This window comes from Bacillus rossius, chromosome 7 (genome assembly GCF_032445375.1).
Source record: "Bacillus rossius redtenbacheri isolate Brsri chromosome 7, Brsri_v3, whole genome shotgun sequence".
NCBI lineage: Eukaryota > Metazoa > Arthropoda > Insecta > Phasmatodea > Bacillidae > Bacillus > Bacillus rossius.
In genome coordinates this window covers 45,198,661-45,225,656 of record NC_086335.1, presented here as the reverse complement: position 1 = coordinate 45,225,656, position 26,996 = coordinate 45,198,661, and the positions used below count along the sequence as shown (strand labels likewise).

General features: G+C 34.1%; 1 protein-coding gene across 3 annotated transcripts; it reads left to right on the top strand.

The window, feature by feature from the left end:
• The first annotated feature begins 957 nt into the window (after positions 1-957).
• LOC134533946 (DNA ligase 1) lies at positions 958-26,284 on the top strand. Of its 3 annotated transcripts, none has more exons than XM_063371777.1 (8): positions 958-1,044; positions 4,025-4,130; positions 6,553-6,717; positions 7,769-7,853; positions 13,769-13,819; positions 15,320-15,341; positions 19,113-19,234; positions 21,206-26,284. In XM_063371777.1, coding segments are annotated over exons 1-8 (1,572 nt in total). In that variant the 5' UTR covers positions 958-1,042; the 3' UTR covers positions 22,225-26,284. The 3 variants fall into 3 exon arrangements, with proteins under 3 accessions (XP_063227847.1, XP_063227846.1, XP_063227848.1); XM_063371776.1 differs by having other exon boundaries at positions 990-1,520; XM_063371778.1 differs by lacking the exon at positions 958-1,044 and adding an exon at positions 1,562-2,110.
• The last annotated feature ends 712 nt before the right edge of the window (positions 26,285-26,996 follow it).

Sequence of the window (26,996 nt, the reverse complement as noted above, 5' to 3'; positions counted from 1 at the left end):
GCCGCCTTGCAAGGAAGAGAAACTTTCTCTTCTTTGTGAGTCGGCGTCAAAAAACTTATATTAATTGAATTTACTCTATTACCAGTTAAAACATGTTCCAGGTGCCCAATTAAAATGTAGCACCTGGTAATTGGGTGCTTAAGGCTTAACAATGGTTTTAATGTATATAATTATTTAAATTGTGACATCAAGTTGGCGACTGTAAATTTACTAACATATTGTCCCACTGCGAATTGTTTTAGAGGGATTTCTCCTATTCTGACTTGATCATAGTCACAGGCATTTTAATTAAGGCCAGTGGCCGCGGTGACTGTTAATGAGGTTTGTTGTCTGCTCCGTGCGTGGTGTACTCGCCCGGAGTGGCTACGACGCACTTATTACATGTCGGGTAATTAGTAATTTCGTACTAATGGCTTTTCCCTTAATTGAATTATGGGTTCGAGCCTCCAGGGTTCCGTACCTTTAAATTTCATTATGTCTATTGGGGTCACGCCCGAGGCGCTCGCCTGACTCAATCCGGCTGGGCAAGGGGCGCGCTCCGAAAACGGGATACGATACTGGCGGTGCGGAGCACGGGCTAAACGGCCATGGTCGGTACGACGACACTCTATGTAATACAATTGTTTTTAGATTTTTGTGAAATTATTAACATTTTATAAAATTTGAACCACGGCAATTGAAGTATTTTTAATACTATTCAATATTTTGTATGACGAATCTTTGTTAGATTAATAGCATATCAAATAAAACATTATACGTATTTTATCCATTTAAAAACACATTACTTTTTTTTTTTTTTACAAAATACTGAATCATTAATTATGTTTCAACTTTAAAAACCTATCATATAAAAAAAGGATAGGATTATATCGTAAAACAAATAGTGTTAATAAAATAACTGTATAAATTTTCAATTTTATTTTTTTATTTAATCGAATCGGATCTTTGACCAGTGGTGTTTTTTGGTTTTGTATGTGTGGTAATAGTTATTATTATTATATCGGAATCCGGGTGTTATGACAACATAATAGGGCAAAAGTAAATGTAAACAATCAGGGGATTAGTATATTAATTAGTTTTATTCTAAATAAATACTTTGTTTTAAGGCACTAATTATCATAATAACGAAATGGGTATCATGGGGAAAAGGGAGTAAACTATTTTAGTCATTTCAAGTCAAAGAAAATTAGTTTGTCGTATGCTATGTCCTCCATGCACTGAATACTTAAGAATGTAAAATATTTTGGCATTGCTTAGAGCATATTTTGGAAGTATAAGATTGCATTCCGCTAAAGTGGATTTTAGGTAAATATATATTAATGGAATTCTGCAAATATTTCAGTCGCAGACCTAACCTAGTTAACCTTTAACCTTTTTTTTTTTTATTAGAAGTTAAGACCTTTAGAATGTGCACAACAAAATAATAACCAACAAAACATTCACATCAGACTATAGAATACAGGAATACAAAATTACAGGCATTTCATACAGTAAGCACAATCTGCAAGCATGCATTACAAGTAAGTAGGCACTACATGCATGCAGGCACTGCTAACAGGACTAACACTAGGACAAGGACAAAAAAAACAAAGTCAAGAATTTTAAATACAGTACAAAAAGAGTGGAGACAAATAACTACAGGCAGTAATGCTAGATGACTTAACAATTATTTGTTCGGACTCCTGAATAATTTAATTGATGTACAGCTAACTTACAACATTTTCGACCAGATTATCAAATTTATTAAAGTTAGATTTAAGTCTGAATAATATCATTTTTCTTGTAATAAATTCATGAGGTAGATGTTAATCAATTATAGAATTGTGGAATTATAAGTCCGGTATTATGAAGAATAGGTACATTTGCAGTTTATTTTAGAGCAATAACAATTTTGAGTGAAAATTGAATCTTAGGTGTGCTCTGCGGTCTGCAAAAGAGATAAGGAAAATTTTTGAGATCAAGAACTTTGTATATTTTATTTTGTAAAGATTCAATTTTATCAGTACTGGAAGTATTAATAGAAGTTGAAACAACTGAACAATATTCTAATTTAGATCTAATTAGATATAAATAGAGAAAAATAATGGAATCTTGTTTAGTAGCATAAAAGGTAATGAATTTAATTATAGCTTAAGTTATTTTGGAACTAGTGAATAAGTAATTTACATGCTGTTGAAAGTATAACTTGGTGTCTAAGATAATGTCTTTTAGAGAAGAATTTAGGAACTGCAGTATTGTCCTATTTATAATCAAATTTTTATGGCATATATTTTCTTGAGAAGTAAATAACTTTTGTTTTATCTTTATTGAGAGATACTTGATTTAGTTTACACCAGTTGTTGATTTCATTGATATCAATTTGAAATAGTAAACAATCATTAAGTGAGTTAATAGTTCTGTAAATTTTAATATCATTGGCAAACAGGACCCCAGTGGAATGGATGGAAACATGTGAGATGTCATCAGTAAACATATTAGAGAGTAAAAGTGAAAGGGTACCACCTTTTGGTACAACAGAGGGAGCATTAAAGAGATCTGAGTTACTGTTGTAATTAGATATGAAAAAACTTATATTATTGAGATAACGGGTGAACCAGTTCATAGAACTGTCGCTTAGACCAAAATTGGAAAGTTTATTAAGTAAAATAACACGACTGACAGTATCAAGGGCTTTCATAAGATCAAAAAATCAATTTGACTTGGTTCTACTTATGACTTCATTGTAAATCCGTTCAAACTTTGTGTAAATCTTATAATTTTTATCAAATATTTTGTCCGAAACTATTTCTGATACAACCAGCCATTGTTACAAATGGTGGATAAAGGGGAAGTTAAAATACAAAAAGAAATTAATAACTGCCTTAGTAGGCACACTATTAAATCAGTTCAAATTGTAAATAGTATAATTTTTATCTAAAATTTTTGTTTGAAACAAGTTTTGTTAATAGAAGCCATTATTGCAAGGGATTAAACTTTCTATTATCTTAAAATTTGGTCCAAAGCAAATTGTTATATGACCACGTTATTAGTACAAAGGTTAAAAAATAGTGTTTGAAGGTAAAAAAAAAATTGCAGTAGGCACAATATATTTTTTCTAAACTATTAAATGCTGGATGCATTGAGCTAAAAACATCAAAATATTTGCTACATGGACAATGAGAAAAGTTCAATCATTTTGTAATATTGGAGAACATTTAGATGTTATGTACAGAACGATCTTAAAATGTTCCAGAAGTTATGTTATATAAGTTCAAAAACAGTTCCAGACAAAATAGGTACTTTAAAATCTACCTATGTTTGTAGGCTGTGCCAAAAGTGGTTTTTTTTTACGGCTTTAGAATACAACAAACAAATAATTAAAATTTAAGGTCGGATAACCCAAATACCAGATAATTCGGGCCCAGATAGTAGAGAATTTACTGTATAGATATGTTTGAATAATAGGATTTATGCTTGATGTTCATGATGATCTAACCATTTAAATTTACAACATAGTTTCCTCAAACATTAAAATTTTAAATAATTTTATTCTAACACACGTGTTAATTCAGCCAAACACGCATCGCCAGTCTGGCAACAGCATTCACCATGTATTCCACTGCAATCCAAGAGTGAGACATCCTTTAGATTGCTGTGTCTCAAAGTAAAGTAATTTGTGGAGAGTCTGTTTGTTTGTATTATGCCACACAGTTATGCACAGAGGCATAAGGCGACAGGACCTCCAGTATTATAGGCTCGTAAATTAGAGTCATACCAAGGTTCTGGGATCGACCCCACATGAGCGCGATACCCAAGATTACGGTGAGATGTGCTCTAGTGCTTACATACTTGTGGTTCTGCAGCTGTGTTCATGCTTACCACGTGCTGCATTTCTGCTTTAAAAACACACCAGCAGTCATCAAGAATGTTTCAGATCAAGAAAAAATGTAGTTATTATTGTAAACTTGGACACTGATGCTTCCTTTTCCTCAAAGTTCTACGAGGTGCTCGTGGTCACCATTCACTGTGCTCTGTCGTGTTCCAGGTGCTGCAAGATGGTCCCCGAGAAGAAACACAAGAAAAGTAAGTCAAAGGAGAAAGAGAAGAAGAAACATCATGGACGGAAAGGAAGCAGTGTTTCTGAGGATGAGGTTCGAGACTCTTTAATATGTACTGCTGTTCACTTACCATTGTGTTGGCCTGTAAAGATTGTGCAAAATGTGGCAATGTTTAAAAATGGAAAATTTTAACAATTACATTAAAATACAATGGAGAGAAAAAAACTATGCAAAATAAAGTAAAGCATGGAGGTTTCTAAGTAAGGGCTTCTATTTCTGGTTCTTTAAATGTCGCAAATTATTTTGTCAAACATACTCTGTTTAGGATAAAGTGCTGCAAGGAATATTCAAATTTTGACAGATGGAAATAATCTTATAAAATTATAAAAATAAACATCGATGCACTGTTAGCTAATCAGGTGCTACATGAATATGTGTTTGTTTAATCATCAAGTGTCGAAGTCTGAATGTTTGCTGAAGCAGCCGTTGTAAAAGTGACATCTTGCATTGAACAGACTCTGAATACTAATCAGTTGGTACCAGTATATTTAAAACTAATATATATTAACGAGTACTAAGTTTTTAGAAATTTTTACTTTTGTAATTATCTAGATGATTTAAGTCATTTTATTAATGCTGCTGTTTGAACAGATGAAATCTTCAGTTATGCCCAGAGTGGCAAACCAAAAATCCCATTACTTAGTACTTTTTATCAAATTATTTTCACTTAAAGTAATTTTTTTAATCCTTGCTATAAAAAAACAGTACATTTTGTAGTTTATAAGTATTTAAAAAAAAAAAAGAGAGAGAGACCCTGCTACACAAACTCTTGATGAACTTCGGCATGGAATATTTGTAAAAGTTACAGCAAGAACGAAATTCAACTTAGTGAGGCTGCCCCCAATAAATGATGTGGCTTAACTTTGTACCATGCTACCATGCAATGAAGTAAAGCCAAGAAAAAGTCAACTCCAGAATCAATTCTGAAAAGCATTTCCTGTACTTATTTATATTTTTTATGTGTGTGACATGCCCACCGACAGTTTGAAACGTTGATGGTGTACCTGCTAGAAGGGGTGTTTAAATGCTTGTGGGTGTCAGAAAGCAGGACTAAATGCACAACTATCTGCTAAAATTGCAATGAGCAGTCGTGTAAAAACATACTACCAACAGTCCTGTCCTCTGACACTGAGAATGATGACATTCCTGATGAGCCACTAAATTTGATTTTGATAAAGGCGCTAAAGTGAAAATAATTGTCAACACTGGCCAAATCGGTGTACGTCATGACCGAAATAGCTGATGTGAACTGCTCAAGTCCCTCTAAGTGCTGAAGACTATGACTAAATGAGTGAATGTTTTTCTTGTGTTTACATTTTATGATTGTTTCACCAAAAATGCAGCTAAATAAAGCTTTCTTATATGTATGTAACAGAATTTCCAATGTTGTTATTACTCCTACCTAACTTTTATGTTGTCGTCCTGCCGATGTTGATGCGTGGTTGGGTGGTGTCTGAGGGCGCCAACTAACCTTTAACAGGGGTGGTTGCTGTGGGCTAGTTCACAGCACGAGACTCCGTCTCTCGGTGGTCGTGACGTCGCCACGTGGCAGGCAGGAGTGGTTGGACCACACACATGACTAACTTGTCACGTTCTCGGTACGCACACGAACACCGATCGCCGAACTCCGCGAGTCGCACACGACTGCTCGCGCCGAGGGGTGAAGGCCAACTGGCGCGTACTGGCAGGTCCCGTTAGGGCTCGAGTCGATCTCCACTCTCCATGACAATCGACCTACACCCGTTCGAGACACTACCACCGACCACACACGCCGACCGGTGAGGCACCGAGGTGGCATAACGACCTGTGCGAGCCACGGGAGCACCTGGGACGACGTCAATGTACATCTATGTATTCAATCTTTGCTGAACATATATTTTTTAAACCTCTGTATCTTTTGATCTGTTTGAGGTAACAAAACTCAAAAAGTTGCAAATCAACTCATGTTTAATAGTTGCTCAATAAAGTTTTACTGTAGGTTTGGTCATTTAAAAGAACTTGGTGAAAAGTTCAGATTTTTCTATTTTTCACAAAATTATCTGAAATTTGGATTACTTGATCCCCAAAACTATTTAAAGTAGAAAACTCAATTTGGTCTCAAAATGTAGCAATTATAGTTAACTTTCAGAATGGAATGTACAAAAAGTTTTGTCAGATGTGTATTTTGGCAGACAATGGATAAAAACAAGAAAAACCAGACTTTTATTGAGGTTTTTTCAAGATGGTGGCTCTGGTGGAAAAAATTTTGTTGGCAAAATGTCAAAATCATAAAACCATCCCAGACATCATATTAAAAATTTATCTTTACAGGAAATTTTGCATCCATTTGACTGGACTATTTGACCGAACTAATAGCCAGCCATATGCATATGTTTACAGTTACAATCACGTATATAACAGCTACAAATCGAAGAGCAGGGAAGTTAATTAATGATATTATTTATTTATTTTTCAGTTATTTAATGATGAACCAGAAACTGATGATGATGCTGCCATCAATCTCAATGAAGAACTGCATCCCATTGGCTACTACGTCAATGACAGGAAAACTATGCTGGATCACGTGTTCTCTGTCACAACGGAACGGAAGATTCGTGCCATGCTACCTCCGATACTGAAGGTGTCAATAGTCTGCAGTATTTAGTTTTACACCTATCTAGTTGGCAATCTCTTTTTTTAATGGTCATTCATTGCTGGGAATGTTAACCGTATTACGTTTAAGAGTATTTATTTTTCAGTGCGGTACGACAAAAACACTTTGTTAAAATGCTTTATATTTTGTTCCAAATAGTAAAAACTGCACAGCCGCAAAGTTTGAGTGCTGAAAATCATAACCTCAGTTTATATTACAAAAAATGCACATGAGCACAAGCAAAGCAAAGTAAAGCAACACAAAATTTTGTTTTGCAGCCATGCTTATTTCAGTGCTACCAATATAATTTAACGTTAGCAATAATTATTCCAAAGAATAATATTTTTCCCTCATAATCAACATGTCACTCTGTTAATACACCATTTCATAAATTCTGAACTAAGAATGTTCTTAAGTATTATTTTTTATTTATGTTGTTATGTTTAAGAAATTTCTATGTTTTTCTCATATTTGGAACTTAATTTTCGGTGTTGGTATTTCTCAACTACACAGTTTTTTAAGTGGCCATATTCCACTTTTACAGTTGTGTCTTCAGCTCCACCCTTTCTCTCCTTCCTGATTTGTATTGATCAGTTTGTTGATTAGTTGCTTTAAGGAACATTATGCTAAGAGAAATTATATGCTTCGTGTACTATACTAAAAAGTTTTCAATAAAAACCAATAAACCATGTATGTAGCTAAGATTAGTTTAGTGAACATTTAAATATAAATTTATGGGGTTACAGATTTTACACCAAATACATTATATTCATTAATTTCGGTATTACTTGTGTATAGGATTTCAAGTGGAGGAAAAATTAAATGTACTAGAAGTCAAGCACAACATCCACTTAATTTGCTATAAGCATCTGTTTTATTACGTGTATAAACAGTCGAATTTGTTAGTTGCTGGGCAAAGTAGGGAATGTCAATAAATGTGTTCAGAAATGGTGGTCTTAATGTTGATAGTGTTGGTTTGTGCAGGCTACTGCTAGTTGGGTGAATCTTCAGTTGTGTATGTATTCTGGTTATGTTGCAGCCACTTCCTTTGTTAGAACTGAAGTCTCTGTGTCTGGACCAGCTGCTGGGGATGTCTACCAAGCGCGTGATCAGCATTCTTGATGGTAACAAACTGCAGTACTCCAATAACTCAGTGTGCTTGTTAGTCTACTTTCAGCAACTCTGCCTGTAACGTGCCAATGTGGAAAGTTATATAAATAACTAGTAACCCACCCCGACTTCGCATGGATGTTATTTACTAAGGGGGCGTCCATTAATTACGTAAGGCGTTTTTTGGGGAGAGGGTAAAGGTTGAGCTGAATCTCATCCAATCTTACGTTGGTGATAGGAAGAGGGGGGGGGGGGGGGGTTTCCTCGGCAAATATCACTTTATTTTTTTCCCCCCAAGAAACTGTAAAATTTTGGGAAAGTTGGGTTAAATTAAGTAAAACATGTAACTTCACTAAAATATGGCTAAATCCTACACAAAAATATTTATCGCGGTTATCACTCCTGAGACCACACATGAGTCCCCGTGGTCTGAATTAGAATGAATATTCTTTTACCAATTTTAGTAGTTCCTATTTAAGTATTTTATTGTTTGATTTTCTCACTGTGATTATAGACTATGTTCTGTCTTGTAACAACCCAGATTACAGCCTTCCTCATGCAATCCAGCAATAATCATTGGTTATAAATTTTTTTTTTGTTGTCAAATTTCAGGTTAGGTTTTCAAATGATGTAAAGTTGTTTCTTTTTTGAAGTTAGACGTAAAGTGTTTCACCGGGTTTATTGTTTTTATTTTTAAAATTCATAAGTTTATTTTTGAAGTAATTTTTTTTTGCTGGCTTCTTTGTGTGGGGAAGGCGTGCTGACGTGGATTCTCCTTCGTTTTTTCCACGACCGAGGCTTTGTTTCACACGCTAGGCATGTGAGTCACGGTCACGGGAGTGCGAGAAAGAGACAAAATCGCTGCGTCGTGGGAACAGAAGTAAGCATTTCGTGGGAGCTTTTGTTGCTATGCGTCGTGATTGGCTGAGAATTACGTCAGCGAGCCCAGGACACTGCCCGCACAAAAGGGAAGGAAGGCTGTAAAATTCAGTCATTGTCCGAGCACCGGGCCGAGTGGTCGTTGTTTGGGCGGCGGGCCGAGCAGGCTGTGGCTGGGCGATGGCTCGTGTTTTATTCTTTTCTGGACGTGCAGTTTAGTTTTTTTTTTTGCTTGCTCTGTTGTACGGAATATAGTGTGATTTCTACATAAATAAGTAAAATAGGTAATACATCGAACATTGTTGTATAAATTTCTTCTTTCTTCGTGACCTGTAACATGTATGTTCCACTCATCACCTAATTTGAGCTAGCCGGAGGTGGTGAGTGGTGACAGTCTTAAATACTAGTCATAACTAATCTTAAATAAAAATAATTAAGAAAATTATGTTTTTTTAATAAATCCAATGCAATCAAGCACAGTGTAATGTATTTACACTAAAAATACACATTTTGAAAAATCTCACTTGAGATTAGGAGGGGGTGGGGTGGTTGAGCCAAATCGCATGACATCTTACCAAAAAAGGGGGAGGGGGGGTCAAAAAATCATCAAAATTACCTCATGTAATTGATTTGGCATCATTTAGATTTAATAAGTAAATACTTATAAGTATAAAGTTTTTGTAAGTGTCCTGTATTTCAAAAAATTATTACATACTAACCTCATAGTGCATCGTAGTTGGCTACCAAACACAGTGTTCATGTTATTGAATAAAACACAACACCCACAACTAATTTAATTTGATGTATCATTCCAGTAAAGTCAGTGTAAGCCATGTAAGTGCCCTGAAAGCATCATTATGACTTGATTACCATACATTGAAATTTCTCTACTATCTTTAAGTTTAATATGAATGTATTACACCCAAACATTCCAGAAGAAATTCTGTAAATGATGGTGATAACTGATAACTGCAACAAAATCCATTGTGTATTTTAGAAAAAGTACGCAAACAGACAAACATGGATATCGACTTTTTTTCATACTATTTAGAAAAAGAAGTAGAAGTAATGCTAACTTTCAAAACTGCATTTATTATAATTAAAAAATCATATTGAATGGTCATATAAAAACATACAAAAATCACAGGTACCAGGTGTCATTTCAGTTCTTCTTATATAGACCAGGGTCGATAATTTTGAAAATGGTAAAAAGTGAAAAAAAATTATAGTAGGATGAAACCCGTTAAAAAAGGTCGAGAATATAACAAAAATGAAAGGAAAAATAATTTACGGGCTATCTGAGGTCGGGAAGTGGAAGGGGGTGAGTTTTTAAGGGTAAAAAACGGTGTATCTCGATTTCTGGCAAAACTACAAGGCCTATGGAAAAAGATTAAATGACAAAGTTGTAGGTAATAAAGAGACCTACAACTTTTGTAATTACACTTTTTTCACATAACCTAAAAATTTATGTGAAAAATTCAAATAATCAAGTTTTTGGTTTTTTATTTTTATCTTATGCAAAAAAAATTTCTTTTTCACGAAATTTGGTGAGACTTGCCTTTTTCTGTCCTAAAGACACTGTAATTTTTTTGATTTTAAATATTTATTTTTTCACCTTATTTCGACTTAATATCGAAAAAACACCCTAATTTTCAATCGAAAATTCTCGCGTCAAAATATCAGCTTTTTAAAAAAGGTCGGAGATTTTTTTGTTCGTTGAAATCTCTTCTTTCTGATAATGTAAAAAAATATATACATTACTATGGTAAATGTTAGCAGAAAGTGCAAAGAAAATAAAAAAACTTTAATCTGAAATTTTTTTTAATCACTATGTACAATTTTGAGCTATTTAGTAAAATTTACACTTTAATTACTTGAAAAATGTAAGATTCTATGTTACATTGATAAACAAAAAAAATATAAATCGAAATATACTACTATAATTAACAACCAAATAAGTTAATATTTAATAAGACATCTACAATATTTTGAGAAAGTTGTAGAATATTCTTTAAATTATGTGCATAGATGCCTATTTATTGCTATTTTAAGATAACTTATATACCTGAGTTACCCACAGAAGTTGCAGCAGAACAACATTGTTACAGGGCATATTATCAACTTCAAACTTGGCTAGGTAACGAACTGACAGCAACAGATTGGGGCTGGAAGCAACATCAACGTGGGATTATGCCCAAATTTACAGAGAAGGAGTTAATTCCGCAAATATTGCTCAAAACTATTTGCTGCAGCTGTGAAACTGATGTAACAGTTTAAAATGTGGCTGCCGAATACATGGCTTAAAATGCACAAATTTTTGCTCAAATTGTCATGGTTCTGAAAAATGCACCAATGTGGAAGAAAAAACCTACGAGGAAGTTAGTGATTCAGATGAAATTGTGGATTAAGGACCAATTCAGACTAAAAATAATATTGGATACAAAGACGGTGATGGTCTTGAAGATTTCGAAGATCTACTAGAATCGGGAAGGTTTGTCGAATCTAACGATGAAGAAATGCCACCGAAGAGACAAAAAGTAATGGATAAGTGATTAGGGTTCAAGATAAGATTTATAAATAAGAAGATTAATGCATTTTAAAATATTATTATGAATAATAATAATCAGTATAAAGTATCTAAATTCAATATTACGATTTACATTTATATTCATATATTATGAGATTTTCTATGGCATAAATGTAATTAGAATTTAACAAATCAACTTTTTGACTAAAAAAATTGTAGCAATCACATTTTTTAATTGAAATCCCCCCTTTAAATCCTATCTTTAATATTTAGAACAACTATTTTCGCATGTTTCTTGCATTCATTATTATTAATGGATTTGTAATTTTTTGTTTATCAATGTAACATAGAATCTTACGTTTTTCAAGTAATTAAAGTGTAAATTTTACTAAATAGCTCAAAATTGTACATAGTGATTAAAAAAAAATTCGGATTCGAGTTTTTTTTTCTTTTATTTGCATTTTCTGAGAACATTTACCATAGTAATGTATATACTTTTTTACATTATCAGAAAGAAGAGATATCAACGAACAAAAAATTCTCCAACTTTTTTTAAAAAGCTGATATTTTGACGCGAGAATTTTTGATTGAAAATTAGGGTGTTTTTTCGATATTAAGTCGAAATAAGGTGAAAAAATAAATATTTCAAATCAAAAAAATTACAGTGTCTTTAGGACATAAAAAGGCAAGTTTTCACCAAATTTCATGAAAAAGAAATTTTTTTTGCATAAGATAAAAATAAAAAACCAAAAACTTGATTATTTGAATTTTTCACATAAATTTTTAGGTTATGTGAAAAAAGTGTAATTACAAAAGTTGTGGGTCTCTTTATTACCTACAAGTTTGTCATTTAATTTTTTTTCATAGGACTTGTAGTTTTGCCGGAAATCGTGATACACCGTTTTTTACCCTTAAAAACTCACCCCCTTCCACTTCCCGACCTCAGATCGCCTGTAAATTATTTTTTCTTTCATTTTTGTTATATTCTCGACCTTTTTTAACGGGTTTCATCCTACTATTATTATTTTTTTGTTTAAAAAATTATCGACCCTGGTCTAATACTAGTAGTTTGCTGCTGGTTTGTTGAATGTTATTGTTTATGTATCTGTTTTAACCATACTTATTTGACATGAATATGTTTGAATTTGGTATTGTTTATTTTGGAATTGCATACTACAGTAGGAATTACATTCACACATCATGAAAAAGTCATGACATAGACAGTAGTACATAATATGCTGGAACACATAAAACTTCAATTTCCACCAGTTTTCATTTATATTTTTATTCTATTCTTCACTTTATTTTTCATTGTACTTTAAATATTAATATGTAGTGGGAGACTTCACTTAAATTATGATGAAATTATCTCTGAAAAGGAGCTAAATAAATAAAAAAATTGGAATTATCCTGCAATTAGTAGATATATTTCATATTACATTTGCTCATGTTTAATTTTATTTATTTGCAAATATACAAATCAGCCTGTAATAAAAAAAAAGTTGTAATAAACTGTTATCAAAAGGTCCTAAAATAAACCTTGAATTTGTTCAAAAGGTATTTGTAGACAATTTTTATATTTCTTCTTTCCAATTTGGTGACAGTAAAAGGAAATTTAATTTTGACATTGCCAATATTAATCCGATAAATTTTCCCTTATTCTTGAGCATAGAGAATATTAGCCTTAGCCATTATTTATTTTACAAACTTGCCAAAACAAAAACACATATCTTATTGGGAGCTTTTACGAATAATTTGTAAACGTCAGATATTTCCACTTAGCTAGAGTTACACATTATTTTTAACAGCACTGTGTGTTAGTTTTAATTTTGTTACTGCTCATAATTTGGGGCTTTCATGACACAAATACCTTAACTAGATATGTTAACCATGTTCTTATATAGAATTTGGCCTTACAAATGTAAGACAAACCTATATTGATCCGCAAGAAATATTAATTCTGATATAGTTCAGAATTTGGTGCCATTATGTGGGGCTTCTCATTTACATAATTTGGCTACCCAAGGGGAGCAATTACACGTGACCAAGTTGATTTAGTTCTGGTATTCGTTTAATACAATTTTAAATCTGAAATTCTTCAAGGTATATTTTTATTTGAGGTTGTCTTTCAGTTGATGTTTTATTATGTCGAGGTTGTCTTTTATACTATGATTTTTTTATTTAGAGGATTTGTTTTATGAATAGTTTATGTTAAACACCAAGGTTGTGTTACATTTTGTAATGTCTTGCATTCCGAGGTCATTTCATTGTTATGTCTCATATTTTAAGGTAAAGGGAATAAGATGTTTAAAATTTTATGATTGGAACCAATGGTCTAAAATTTTGATTCTTAGATCCCAGTTTTTTAATAGAAGTATTGATGGTGTCAGACCATCAAATAAGCCTGACACTATTTGTGAGCATGTTTTTTTTTTTTTGGCTCTTTCAGAGATGAAATTTTTGCGTTTAATGTAAAGTTTTGCCAGTTGCATGAGGAATTGAGGTGTTTGTACAATTTTACAGGGCAGCAACTGGAGTCCTCTTCAGGCACGGATGATGATAACGATGGCAGTGGTGAGCAATTTCACAATTTTTCATTCTAATGGTATTTCAGTGCCAAATTTTGTTTAAAGTTAGGGTGGCCATCAGCCTTGGAATTTGGGAAAAGCAGGAAATATGCGTGAATTTTCATTGTCTGGGGAAAAAACCGGAATTATGCTTGAATTACTTGTTGTCGCCAGGAATTTTATATATCTCGCAGATAATATGTCTGCTTGTTTTACAGGTTATGTCAAACCCAGATATTTGGTGATACTAGAATTTCATTTCAGTATAACAAAAAACCAGTAATAGTTTTTACCATTTGATAATTGGTGGCAGTTCTGCTTTAAAGTGGATACACCATCTTTGATTAATTTGAACAACCAGAGACATTTTAAAAATTGGTTGCTGATCGCCGAACAAATAACTAGGTACCTTTATTTCCCTTCCGAATTTGCATTATCAAGATAGCGGTGTTGCTATTTTACAGAAGCTGTTAGGCTTAGACTTTGAGTGTTTTAAAAATTCTAGTTTAGTCTTCACTTGGCTGGGGGCTGGATTTTCTTTATTTCTTTCAGAAAATAAAATAGATAAATTATTCAAAAAAAGTAGTAGTTAGGGAAATTTGTAACTTTAATCAAAAAATGTCAGGGAAAATTGATTACCGATTTGTATGGATACCCTGGGTTAGTCTTTTCTTCGGGAATAATGTTGGTGACATTTTTTTTCTTTTTGGGCTTCAACTCACTTATCAAATGGTGTAAAATTTCAAAATGATTTTATGAATTCTTTGCTGTACATGAGGGTCATCATAGGCCTGTGCATATACGAGTCTTTTTGATGCGAAGCAAATATAAAATAAAATGTTTAAAATATTTGTGAATCAAATTGTGAATATTGTTCTCAGTAAGGCTGTTATTAAGCTTATTTTATAAAATAGTGGAATGAAGTAAAAAATAATATTTTAACTCTTTTTATGTGTAAATAATCAATTGGGCTCTATATATAACACCATTCATTAAAAAATTATAAACTAACCATGCATAATATTGATATTACTTTGCTTCTTACCTACCTTATCCTTACCTGACCCTAGAGTCAACAAAGGCACACATCTCAAAACAAAAATAATTTAAAACTGCAGATAACAGTCACTATGGGTTTGATGTTGCTTCCAAGAATGTTCATGGTCTGTTCACTTGCCAGGTGGTGCTTAATTTATTAGGTTAACTACCAGTTTACACATTTGAAAACAAGTGTGTGAACATTATGCTTTTGCGAGGAAATACATTATCTAAAAAGGAATTGTGTGAAAATAAGAAGAAGAAAAAACACAAACTAAACCATCAAACCTCAGTAGGTATGTGTATAGATGTATGGATGAAAAATTTTCTTATAACTTAGATTGGCTTTGACTCATAATTGTTGCTTTCATTGTTAACTAAATATGCCTTATTTCTTGGTTTGTTGATATTATAGTGATTTTATGCTTTGTTAAATATGTATTAATGTTATAAAATTATTTGCTTACAGATGTGGAGACAAAAGTGCATGCGTAAGTATGCAGTATTTTTTTCCAAGAGAATGCATTCCATTCAAATGGATAATAATTTTAATAGAACAGATATTCTTTCCTCATATCCAAGTACAGTAATGATTAGTAAAATTGATATTTTTAAAGCAATTAAAATAGTTATAATATTGCTAAGTATTTTTTGTGCAGTTCAGCTAGTGATTCTTGCATTACACACTTGCAACAGCTGAGCTACACCCTTTTTTCTTATCTCTGTAGCCTGTTATGGCCTTAGTGCCCTGTTGTGAGTGTTTTGCTTGTGTGCTGCATACTGTTAAAACTGTGGGTAACACCCTTGCGAGTAATGAGAAGAAAAACCATAGTCGAAACATCCATACCGTAATTTGTAACTTTATTAAGTAGGAAGCAACATTTAATAAAATATGCAGAAATTAGTGAACTGAACAGTGGTGGCAGTGCCCTAGTACTATGGAAAAGGGCCTTACTGGGGGCATGGGGGTATGGAATATCCCCCTAATTAAAAGGCTGTAACATTTTAAAAATAAACTCTTGAAAATAATGTTTTAAAGCCAACGTGGAACTTAAAAATCCGACCATTATTTTCCTAATTCATCCTAAGAAATTTTGATGTTATTTCTGGAAAAAATTATACTCTGGCTAGTTTTATTAATATTACCATCAAATTCCAGTGAAATTGCATCACTATATGATGCAATGAAGGTTTTTATTATATGAAATAATGAAAACTCAGTTGAAATTGATTGGTCATCACTTTAAATTAGTTGCTAATAAAATTTTTAATTTTTGTTTTTCCTTTAATGTTGTTATTTTTCAAGGAAAACTGAACAGATAAGGATCATAAATAAGGCAGTGGCCGGCGCGGGGCCTTGGAGCCGCCCCTGGAACTGAACAAGTACTGCCCATTCTTTAAAGTGCCCTTTATAAACATGTAATAAAATGTAACATGTTTCAAGGGGTATATTTGAGTGTGATTTTTGCATGTGCAAGGTGTCTGTAGGTCACGAAAGTGACTGAAGTCTTGAAAAAGTAACGAAACAGAAAGACTGGTCACAAAACTCACGGAGAAGTCCCGCAGTGAACAGTAACAGCACTGAAAGACATGGAACTGTAATTTTGAGCCTTTTGCTAACTTGCATTCTGTTTTTCGACACCTCGCCTTAGTTTATAGTTGCACATTGAATGTGAATAGTTGGAGACTGTAACAGACCAGACCTCTGGCTATCTCTACTTGGTCCGACTGTTACATGCATGAACACTTGAAGAATATGCATGTTTTAAGTTTCAAAAAAATGTTTTTAGCAATGTGTGATGACTGGAATAAAGTCTCATGGACAACTGCTTTTATAATCCTTGACCGAAAATTTGCATACATAGTACTTCTTCCGACCGCAGCACTGTTCAGATTATCCACACAAAAAAAAAAGAACAGTAAGTTTACTGCTTCTAAAACAATTTATTTTTAAATGGTTTTGAAATGTCAGACGAATTAGTTATTTATTATTGATATTTATATCTGATGGTTACTTATGTATGACACATGGTTCAAACAGAAGGAAACTCCATCCTGAGCATGAATAAAAACTTCATTCGCCTTGTTATGAACTCTCACCGATGACTTTAGTCAATGAATTCTAATTAAATTAAAGTCCAAAAAGGTTAAAAGTTCAGTGTAGCCCGGACAAAAGCAGTAAATTGTCTTTCTGCCTACATTTTTAAAAATTTAAATTTTGAATTGACGCCCAACACAACATTTCAGTACCATGACAAACGAAAGACTACTGGACAACCAGGCTATACCTCCATCCATGAAGGATCCATGGAGGTATAAAGAATCAGCCAATCAGGGCACAAGTTACATACATGAAAAACTATGCATACGTATAAATCAGGTACTTATCCTTCTCTGTCTTTCTTATTCTGATGATACATTTGTCCTTGAGTTCCCATGCTCAGCAGGGAACTACAGTTCCTGTCTCTCTTGCACTTCAGGCATCAACTGCCTCTCTTTTTCTCATGCTAGCAATGATGCAATTAACCATCACCTTGGATCATATTTTTTTTTTCAGACAGAAGAAACATGCAAATAATACAAAAGAAATGACGTGAATACACATAAAACTCAAACAACCTTTAAAAAAAAGATTTTAAAAAAACATTTGAATGTGAGCTAATTTATCAAATTAAAGTAAGCCTATCATCAAAAATACATAAAAACACCAAATAGTGTAAATAATAATCATAAAACACATTGCTGATGCACAAATACTTTCAAAAGAATAAACACCTATTATTTACATTTCACAATAAAACCTAACCAATGTTGTCTCTGATTATTTATAAAGTGGGGAGGGCAGTAGCCTGAGTTGCTAAGAATAATGCAGAAATCATAGTGAAAAGGTTTTCTTTCCAATCTCTCATAAAAAGATATGGGAGCTCTTTCATCAGCCACTTGGGGTAACATCGGCCCCAAGGGAGATCATCTGGGTATCTTATGCCAGAGTGGCGCCCTAACACTTTGAATACAATAAAATCTGCACAAACATTTCAGGCTTTTCGCAGAGGAAAACTCGGGGAATTGATAATGTTTCTTCAAAACCTGAAGGGAAAAAAAGGAAGTTGCCTAATTGGATTAGTTATTGTAACATTACTGTGTTCCTTTAAAGTCTTAAAAGATTTTATAATTTCATCATAAATTCACATTTAGTTAAAAAGTAAAAACCCATCTGTTTTCATTATTCTCTAAAACGTAAGAAACAATGAATTAACGGTGTACTTAGTGATTGTGACTATGATGAAATGTTGAAAGCACTTGCTTGGTCACAATAATGTATTGTTCTAAAGTTTGTTCAAATAAAGTGGTTTTCTATTACAGAATGGCTGTGACGGTTGCATAGCATTAATAGAAATCACAACAATGTAAACTGTGTACTTACTGTGCGGGAAAAGATTATATTGTCAATCCACCATGGTATGTGTTTCAACCAGTATTTTTATTTTAATATAATTATGTTGCCTTGTCAGATTGATTGATGATAGGGAAAAATATGTTTGGTTTGACAGGGAAAACAGGGATATTCAGGGAAATTGTCTAGAGTAAGAGTGGAAACATTGCATTCAAAATGACCCCAAACTTTTTGATTATGAGTTAATGAAAAAGACTTTATGGATTGGAAATGGCAATTCAAGTACATAGCAGTTTAAAATTATTAAATTTACTCCATATTTACTAGACGTTTTCTGGTGCCACTTCTGTCAGTAGAAAGATTTACGTGGTCTCTTTTGAAACACCAAGCCGCAGTTAGGAAAAGAATTGTGTTTTATGACTGTAGTTCAAAAGTGGTGGCTGTTCAGAAAGCGAAGAATGTGGTGATATACATACGGTGGTCAGAGGGTGAAAAAGGAGGGAGAGGTTGCCAGTTGCCTCAGTGAAGAGAAGCAGAAAGAACCCAGTGACAAACTCCATTTGTACCCTGTACTTCATCTTGCATCTCTCATCTGTCATGCCTGTGAAGATATTCAGGAAACCCTGCAATGAAGTGGCATAAGTGTCACATTTAAGGAACGAAGCCTGTAGTTTTTCAACTAACCTGTTCCCAATAGCAGGATGTAAGTTTGCAAATATAATGTGACCCCCACTTTTAGCTCATTGCATCGCTTGGAACAGTTTGACTGAGTAGCATAGTCAATTAATAATATGCACTTAACCTTTCTTTTTATGATTTTGTAATTTTATATTTTTAACATTTAGTGATTGCTTTGTTTCTTAACCAGAGCTGGAGAGACAAACAATTGTGAGGAACTGGGTGACATTGATGGCTATGTGATGTCTGAGCCTGAGGACACTTTAGAAATTGGAATCACCACCCAGGAAATGGGTGATTTGTTCACTGATGGTAAGTTGTTTTTAGAGCAAATATTACATTATATAGATATTGACATGACATTATTATACTTAAGGAAATTATGAGGTTTTTTGTACCAGTGAGTAAATTGTTTAGAGGATTTGTTGAATAGTAACATCTTAGCTCTCTGTATACAGCATTTGGTAAGAGTAAATTTGTGAATAGAACGGAAGTCGCATGGAACATAAATGTGTAACCACGGTTCTGCCATCTGTGGAGGATGACGCGAACCAAAGTTCACAAAGCCAAATGGAAACTTTTTAGTATTAACATTTTAATGAATTTTAACAAGATAGGCAGTATTTAAAGAAAATTCCTTTTTGAGAATCAGGCCCAAAGCCGGGGTTTAGTATTTTTCAAGTCTTTTTCACTTTCATTATATAGTTTAAAATTTCGGTCTATTAATCAAAAATATTCAGTAGTCGACGTAGCTACTCTGGCAATGATTCCAGCGGTGGAAACTACGTGTGATTTCCTGTGAGGAAAGTACATGTAATTTGCGTGAAGAAATGTAGTGAAAACACAGTTTGCGTATATATTTATCACGCTCTGTATTATTTTAATTCTATGTTAAATTTTGTGTCTGAGGTTCATATTTTAAGTGTATTTGCAACATGACCAATATTTGCTCGTTACAGAGTTTAGATGTTGCATATCTCTGGGGGAATACTCTGAAATCCACACCAACTATTTTTTTTTCTTCTCCACTTTACATCTCGTTGACAGTGATTTCAGTTTAGACTTGTGAACAGACAGAAGCACTTGTCAGGGATGTGTTTTAAGCAACCAGCAATGGCATATAGTAGGGAACCATCCTAGCATTAGCTGAGTGTTTTTAGGAAACCATGGAGAATCGAAATAAATGAGTATGACAGGACGGTGGTTTGAATCCAGATTGTCTGGAATGCAAGTGCAGTGTGTTACCACTGCATCACCTAGCCTCCATAACATGAGATGATAGCACAGATATGAGTCACCTGAAATGTTACAGAATTTTCCGGCATGCAAGACAAGGTCAGCCTTTCTGTGATAACAATTGGAAAAATGAATTTGCACCTTTGTATAAGACATGATGCTACTTGGTCAGGGGTATACAAGCAAGAACACCTTGCTCATGTACTTTTGACTTAATAGGTTCTGGGTGCGGTTTATGTAAGTGTAGAGACAAAAGACTTATTTTGTTAAGCTCACACTCAAATAAGAACGATCTAGGACTTAACAGCCATGATGGACGTGAGGAGGATGGAGTGATAAGGGGAAGTGTTGTGCCTAAAATTATTTGTCCAGCAGTTCTATAACCAAAAGCGTGAGAATCAGTTTAGACTACCTTGCTTTTTACTTCCACAGTTTAGGAAAAAAGACCATATAAAGTAAAGTTCAATAAAATTAATCAGAACATTGCATTCAGTTTACACCATTGGGTAATATTGTGAATCATACTAATAATCTTCTTTATGAGTTGGGAGTTAAATAGGTAAAAATAATATTGTTTTGATAACGAAATATTCTAAAATGGTTTATTTCTTATTATTTTGAATAAGTGATTTTGAACCTGTTCTTAAATTATAATTTAAGAACAGGTTCATCATCACTTATTGATATAGTATAGCATATAGGAAAGTGATGAAATTTTAAAGAGGTTTGGAAGGAGAAAGAAAATATTATACATATTATATTATTTTTATTAATTTTGCATTGGATGAACAAAAGTAAACTATAATTTTAGCACTGCTGACTGCTGTTTGACACATGTGCAGTGTTTTTAATAAATTAATCCTTTTTAATAATTTTACTGTTGATCATTAAAAATAACTTTTCTCTGAAATGCTTATCTGATATATGCAATGACTAATTAAAATTAAAAGCTGTATAAATGGTAAAGCAATTAGTTCACTGTGTACGAGGTAAGTCTAGATAAGTCTATACATGTTTATTTAGTAAAGTTTTATTTTGTTTGAACAGATGGGGATAGTAAGATGGCAAAGAAGAAGGAAAAGGCCAAACACACGTCCAAAAAGAAACACAAGAAACGTTCGGACAAAGAGAAAGAGAAGAAGAAGGAAGACAGTAGTTCGGACAGCAGCACGAAGGCGGTGCAGAAGGAGACGGTGGAGGAGGAGAAGGGCAAGAGCCTGCTGGAGATACTGGAGCTGGAGATGAGGGCCAGGGCCATCAGAGCTCTGCTCCGAGAGCACGGAGACTCCCCGGTCAGAGCCGGTGAGAGGCAGGGCTCCGTGGAGTTGGTGTGTGAGCAGGAGACAGCACTGCCTCCCAGCATACACATCAAGGAAGAAAAGCCCTTTGAGCAAAAAAAAATAAAGAGACAGGTCCCTGAGTTAGCATCACACAACAAACGTTGCAAGTCGAGGAAAATGGAAAGTCGTGGTCACAGGAGAACAAGACAGCCAAAGACTTGTTCAGAGGTGCCGATAAAGGCTGAGGTCATTGACGTGGATAGTGACAACAGTGTAGAATTGAAAGAAATTGTAAAAGTGATCCATTCGGACCTGGAAACAGTTTCGTCCGGGGAAGAAGTTTTCGTAGATATGATTGATAACTCGGATCCTGTTGCTAAGGAAGATGGAGAAATAAGCTCGGTGGGTGGGGACGATGTGATCGAGGTGGAGTACGATGCCGGCAGAGATGTGATCGTGGTGGATGACAGCGACGGTGATGTGGACGAGCCGGCCCGCACGTTGTCGGACGAGGTAAGTGAGCTGAGGAAGTCACCCTCGCCGGAAGGAATGGAGATGGCGGTCTCTGAGGAGCGCCCTGCTGAGTCGTGGGCACAGAGGTGGCTGAAGAGTAAAGGTGTGCAGAAAGTAGTGACGGACAGCAAAATGTTTGCTCGCATACACAAGCGCATGAAGACAGCTCACAAGGGACGAGTGTCTCCGGAAAGAGCAACCACGGTGTCTTCAGTTGAGGCAGTTGAAGTGGTTGGCAGTGTGGATGAATACCAATCTTTGAAATTAAAATAAAATCATGAATGCTTTGTCTGGGATAAAATTAACACTGCCCTAATAGATATTTTAATTTATGTTATTTCCCGATGTCTTAATTTTTTATTAATTTTTTTTTATTTGTTAGGTTACAAACGTATTATATTAAAACGTACCTTGTCATTTTGTTTCTTTTTCTGTGTTTTAAAGTTCTGTCAGAATTAATTCAAAATGTATGTGATTAATTGTGAAGACACTCATTTATACAGTTATGTGCTTCATTATTTGTATTAGCTAGACTCCAGGTCAAGGTCCCATCTGTTTAGAACTACTGACACCTTATGTCAGTGCGGATTACGGCTGTGCCTAAAATTTAAGTGTGGAGCTATGTGCACGCAACTCTGTAAACCTTACATCTCTTATATAGTAGTCAAGACTCATATTGTTTAGCCTCTACAGATCAGCCAAAAAGTTTAGTTGAAAATAGTGTAATATTACAATTACATACTGACAGTTTCGTTAGTTTTGATTGGTGTACTTGCATATATTTCCACATATCTTCCTCATGAACCTGTGTATATGAATATTTATTATTATAAAGTTTTTGTTTAGTTTATACATTTTGCTTGTATAGGTAATATATAATGAAAATTATTTATTTGAATCTTAAAACTTAAAATTACTGAAGTATTGTAGCAAATATAACCTACAATTGATATTCAAAATTGGTGACGTTCGTTTGCTTACGATAATGACAGAAGTACATAGATTTGTTGGCTTGCATGCCTGCATACTTCGCTTTTCCTTGTGATGTCACTTCCTGGGACAAGCAAATCTAACAGTATACATATGTACTTGAGGCCAATTCGAACATGGCCTAACTTGCGATAAGTATGTTTACATCAAAAACATAAAGGGAGATACCTGAAAAAGTTAAATGTTTGGGAACAAGTATATTTTTAACTGACATTCAGAGAAAGTAATTTCACAATGAGTTCTTTTCTATAAACTGACAGAAACATCATACCTATTTATTGCATCTTCGTCCACTTCACTGCATCACCTGATCACATTTGCAGTAACATTAAACAAAGCAGGAACACAATTTTTCCCTACACCACAAATCTTATGTGCACTAGTATTAGAATGTAACCATACCATAATTTATTTTTACAGTGCTCATTTAACGAATGTGGTTTCAGTAAGTTAATCATACCTAACATTTTAGGAACAAATAAACATAATTACTATCACACAAAAGTTTTCTAAAATATGAAGCCATGTTTTCACACCAGTGAAGCACTTTAATAGCTGAATGATCCACAGTACATATACCATGGGGAGGGGGGGGGGAGAAAGAGAGAAGAGTAAAAGTAACTGTCATGAGTTGACATGAGATGGTAAAACAAAATTTAGTTGTTTTATCACCTGGTTAGCAAGAATGGTAAAACTATAAAATAAAATTTATAGCACACTCACTAGAAAGTTTCAGCCAACTTATTTCACATATACAGTTTTAATTTATTTCCTTCTTCTATTTTGTACTTTTTAAATGAAAAAAAATATGTACATATTCAAGTAAAAACTGTAGAATACGTTAAGAACAAGAATGTGATACACTGGTGGGCAAGATATGTCCTGGCAATGTGGATTGTGTTAATTTTACACTACAAAAATATTGTTAATACATTTTGTTATTGTCATATGTTGAAGTCTTGGAAATTTACTTTCAACACCTAAAATAATATAAACAAAATTCTTGTTGTTGAGTTTGGCTGTATGAAGCCTATACAGCACACATCACAAAAAAGAACATCAGTACAGTAAAACTCGCTTAAGACGTTCCGCGTAACACGTTTTCCCGTTTATTAAGTTCAAAAAATTATTCCCTTGATCACTTCCATATATCCCTATGTTAATTTTTCCCTTACATAACGTTTGTGTTTATATATGCTTCCCGCACATAACGTTCCGCGTTTGTAGAAAAAATATAAAATAATAACATTAACTTTAAGCATTTGAACCATTTTTAAAGTTAATTAAAAAAATTTACGTATGTATTTACAAACGATGAGTTAATTTGAACAGCACAAGACCGTCGAAACCTGCGCCACGCGCCACTCGCTGTTACAGACACGCTGTTCTATCTGTGCGCCATTTCCCCACTCGAGTAATAACTGGTGACGAAAGATAAACGCGCACGATCGTCGAAACCTGCGCCACACGCCGCGTGCTGTTACGAGTGTATTTTATGTCCAATCATCTGCTTTACTGAGACACTGTTCCATCAACACACCATTTCCCCCATTGAGGCATAAATTCTGACGAATGATAAACGCACACGATCGTCGAAACCTGCGCCACACGCTGTTACAAGTGTATTTTGCGACCAATCATCTGCTTGACTGAGCTGCCGTTCCATCTACATACCATTTTCTAACACGTGACTAAAGCCGGAGTTACAATAGCCCGTCGCCTCCGTCCGTCAATCACGTGACCTGCAGCAAATAAGAGCAGTGGCGTAGCTAAGATGACGCGCCCCTGGCCAAACTTGAAAATGGCGCCCCTGGCCAAACTTGAAAATGGTGCCCCCTCATGGATTAAAAAAGAGGGGGAAGGGTTCAGTAACCGCGAAACCGTCACGGCTGCGCCCCCCCCCCCCCCCCCCCCCATGCCCTGGCGCCCCTGGCGGTGGCCATCACTGCCACCCGCTTGCTACGCCACTGAATAAGAGTGCGAAAAATTTCATCCGTCCGTCCGTCAAAAGCTTGGCAAACTTATACTTTTGACGGACGAACGGATGAAATTTATATCTATGGTTGGTCGCGCCAGTCAATTGTTATCCGATTACAAGTCAGTGGAGTTTGTTTTTGTTAGTTCAACTGTTCACAGTTTGGTTAGCATTACATATATGCATTGCGGCTTGAAAAACTCTTGAATTGTAATAACTTCAAATTTTTCTGAAAATTTGCTGATCCATTATGTACGGGAACACGAGTTTCTGTACGATTTTCAAACGTGAACAGGATCACCAAAAATATTTAGCTTATATGGGCATTTCCTCTGACATTAGACCATTAAAGTTCGTATTTGTTGGCTGCACTGATTTCGAAAAATGTTTGGACGGACGGACGAGGTGCCTTGTTGTAACAAATGGACATAATTTGGCCTCGCTGGTTCGTACATACAACTCGGTCGTAAGGACAAGTATTGGAGAACCGTGAGTGTACGTAGAATCGAGGTTTCACGTACTCTGAAGCGCTTGACCACTTGGACAAACTGAAGTTATTTGTGCATGGAACACAAAATGTTCTTGATAGTGTGAGCAAGAGTTTGTGGGAACTTGACAATTTTGTAATGTGTCAGTCGGAAAATGTGTTAAAACAATCAAAGCTGACACAATATTTTTCAAAACAGTAATTTTTTTGCTAGTGTTTTAATAAGTTTTTTATTGTGCTTATTACATTTAATTCAGTGTATATAATTCAGTTTTTGATGTAATTGTATAGTTTTCCAAGTATGCTGATGATAATAGGTGAGTATAATTTTATGGTTAATACAGTGTGTTATTTGAGTAAATTTGGTTTTTATATAGCGACTGAATTTTAACCAATGTATTTCCCCTGTAAGAAGTTTTCCCTGTTAAGAAGAAGTTTTTAGCATCCAGTCCCTTGAAAAACGTCTTAACAGAGTTTTACTGTAATTTAAAAAATGAGCCTCTTATTATCTTGAGTGGTGATATGTCAATTCATTTTGTTTAACGTGTTGAAAAGGTGTTTACCAAGCTAAGTTAGCATTTCACTTTGGTTAGGAACACGGTTTAGTGATTTCACTTCCAGGCACAGGTTGGCAAATGTACATAAACTTAAGACTAAACATGTTTACTTGTAAGTACAAAACTGTGACAACATAAAGATTTTACTAAATATGCAGGCATACCTGTTATGTAATATGCAAGGAAATCAAATTTTAAATATAAATTTTATATTATTGGTTTAGGGTTCTGCTTTAATAAAAAAAAATGCAAGTGCATTATGTAGTGTTAATATTATCATTACACTAATGTTACAATTTAAAGGATTTAATTACTATACATGTACATAAGGAAACAACATTTTTATTTTCTTTCTTACTGTCACGGTAAAAAAAGTAAAATATATATGTTACATTATAACTAATGTATTTATGTAAATATATAAATGATAAATAATTAAATAAAGAGTTCACCTCTTAAATTTTTAAACTAAAAGTTTAACTTGCACATATTTTTCTGTATGGACATTATGTCAATCACAAGCATTAATCAAAATAAACTTAATTTCTTCATACTTCAGAAAGTTGGTGAAATAAAATTCAAAAATCATAATCTTGGCTGTGAAGTCTGGAACTTAAAGTGATTACAATTATTACACAAATATTAAAACCAGTGCTGTTATAAAAAGATGTTAAACAATGTCTGGAAAGGAATATTTCTGACTTTAACTTTGATATTCGGCCTTAACTTCTTCAGAATGTACAACATACAAATATACAGTTTAAGGTACATTTGTTCCCCAAAAATTTATTGGTGGGAACTCAAAGTGGTGGTACTATCAAACCACGCAGCCTGCAGGATATAAGGAGTTATCTCATGTAATTTTTATCAAGAATGTCTGCACTCAGTAAACTCTCGATTATCTGTACTAATCAAGTTGAGCAAGGCCACGAAATATTCAAAACTTCTAATAATCTACTAGGCTGTACAAAAATTACATAGGAAGCTTTGAAACCCACATTACAGTTTGGCTTCTTACAAGAAACTTGAGAGCCAA

Excerpts from the sequence above, each read along its gene's own strand:
- LOC134533946 (XM_063371776.1), top strand. Across the intron at positions 4,131-6,552 it reads GCAGTGTTTCTGAGGATGAG|TTATTTAATGATGAACCAGA; the intron begins GTTCGAGACTCT and ends TTTATTTTTCAG. Across the intron at positions 19,235-21,205 it reads GGGTGATTTGTTCACTGATG|ATGGGGATAGTAAGATGGCA; the intron begins GTAAGTTGTTTT and ends TTGTTTGAACAG.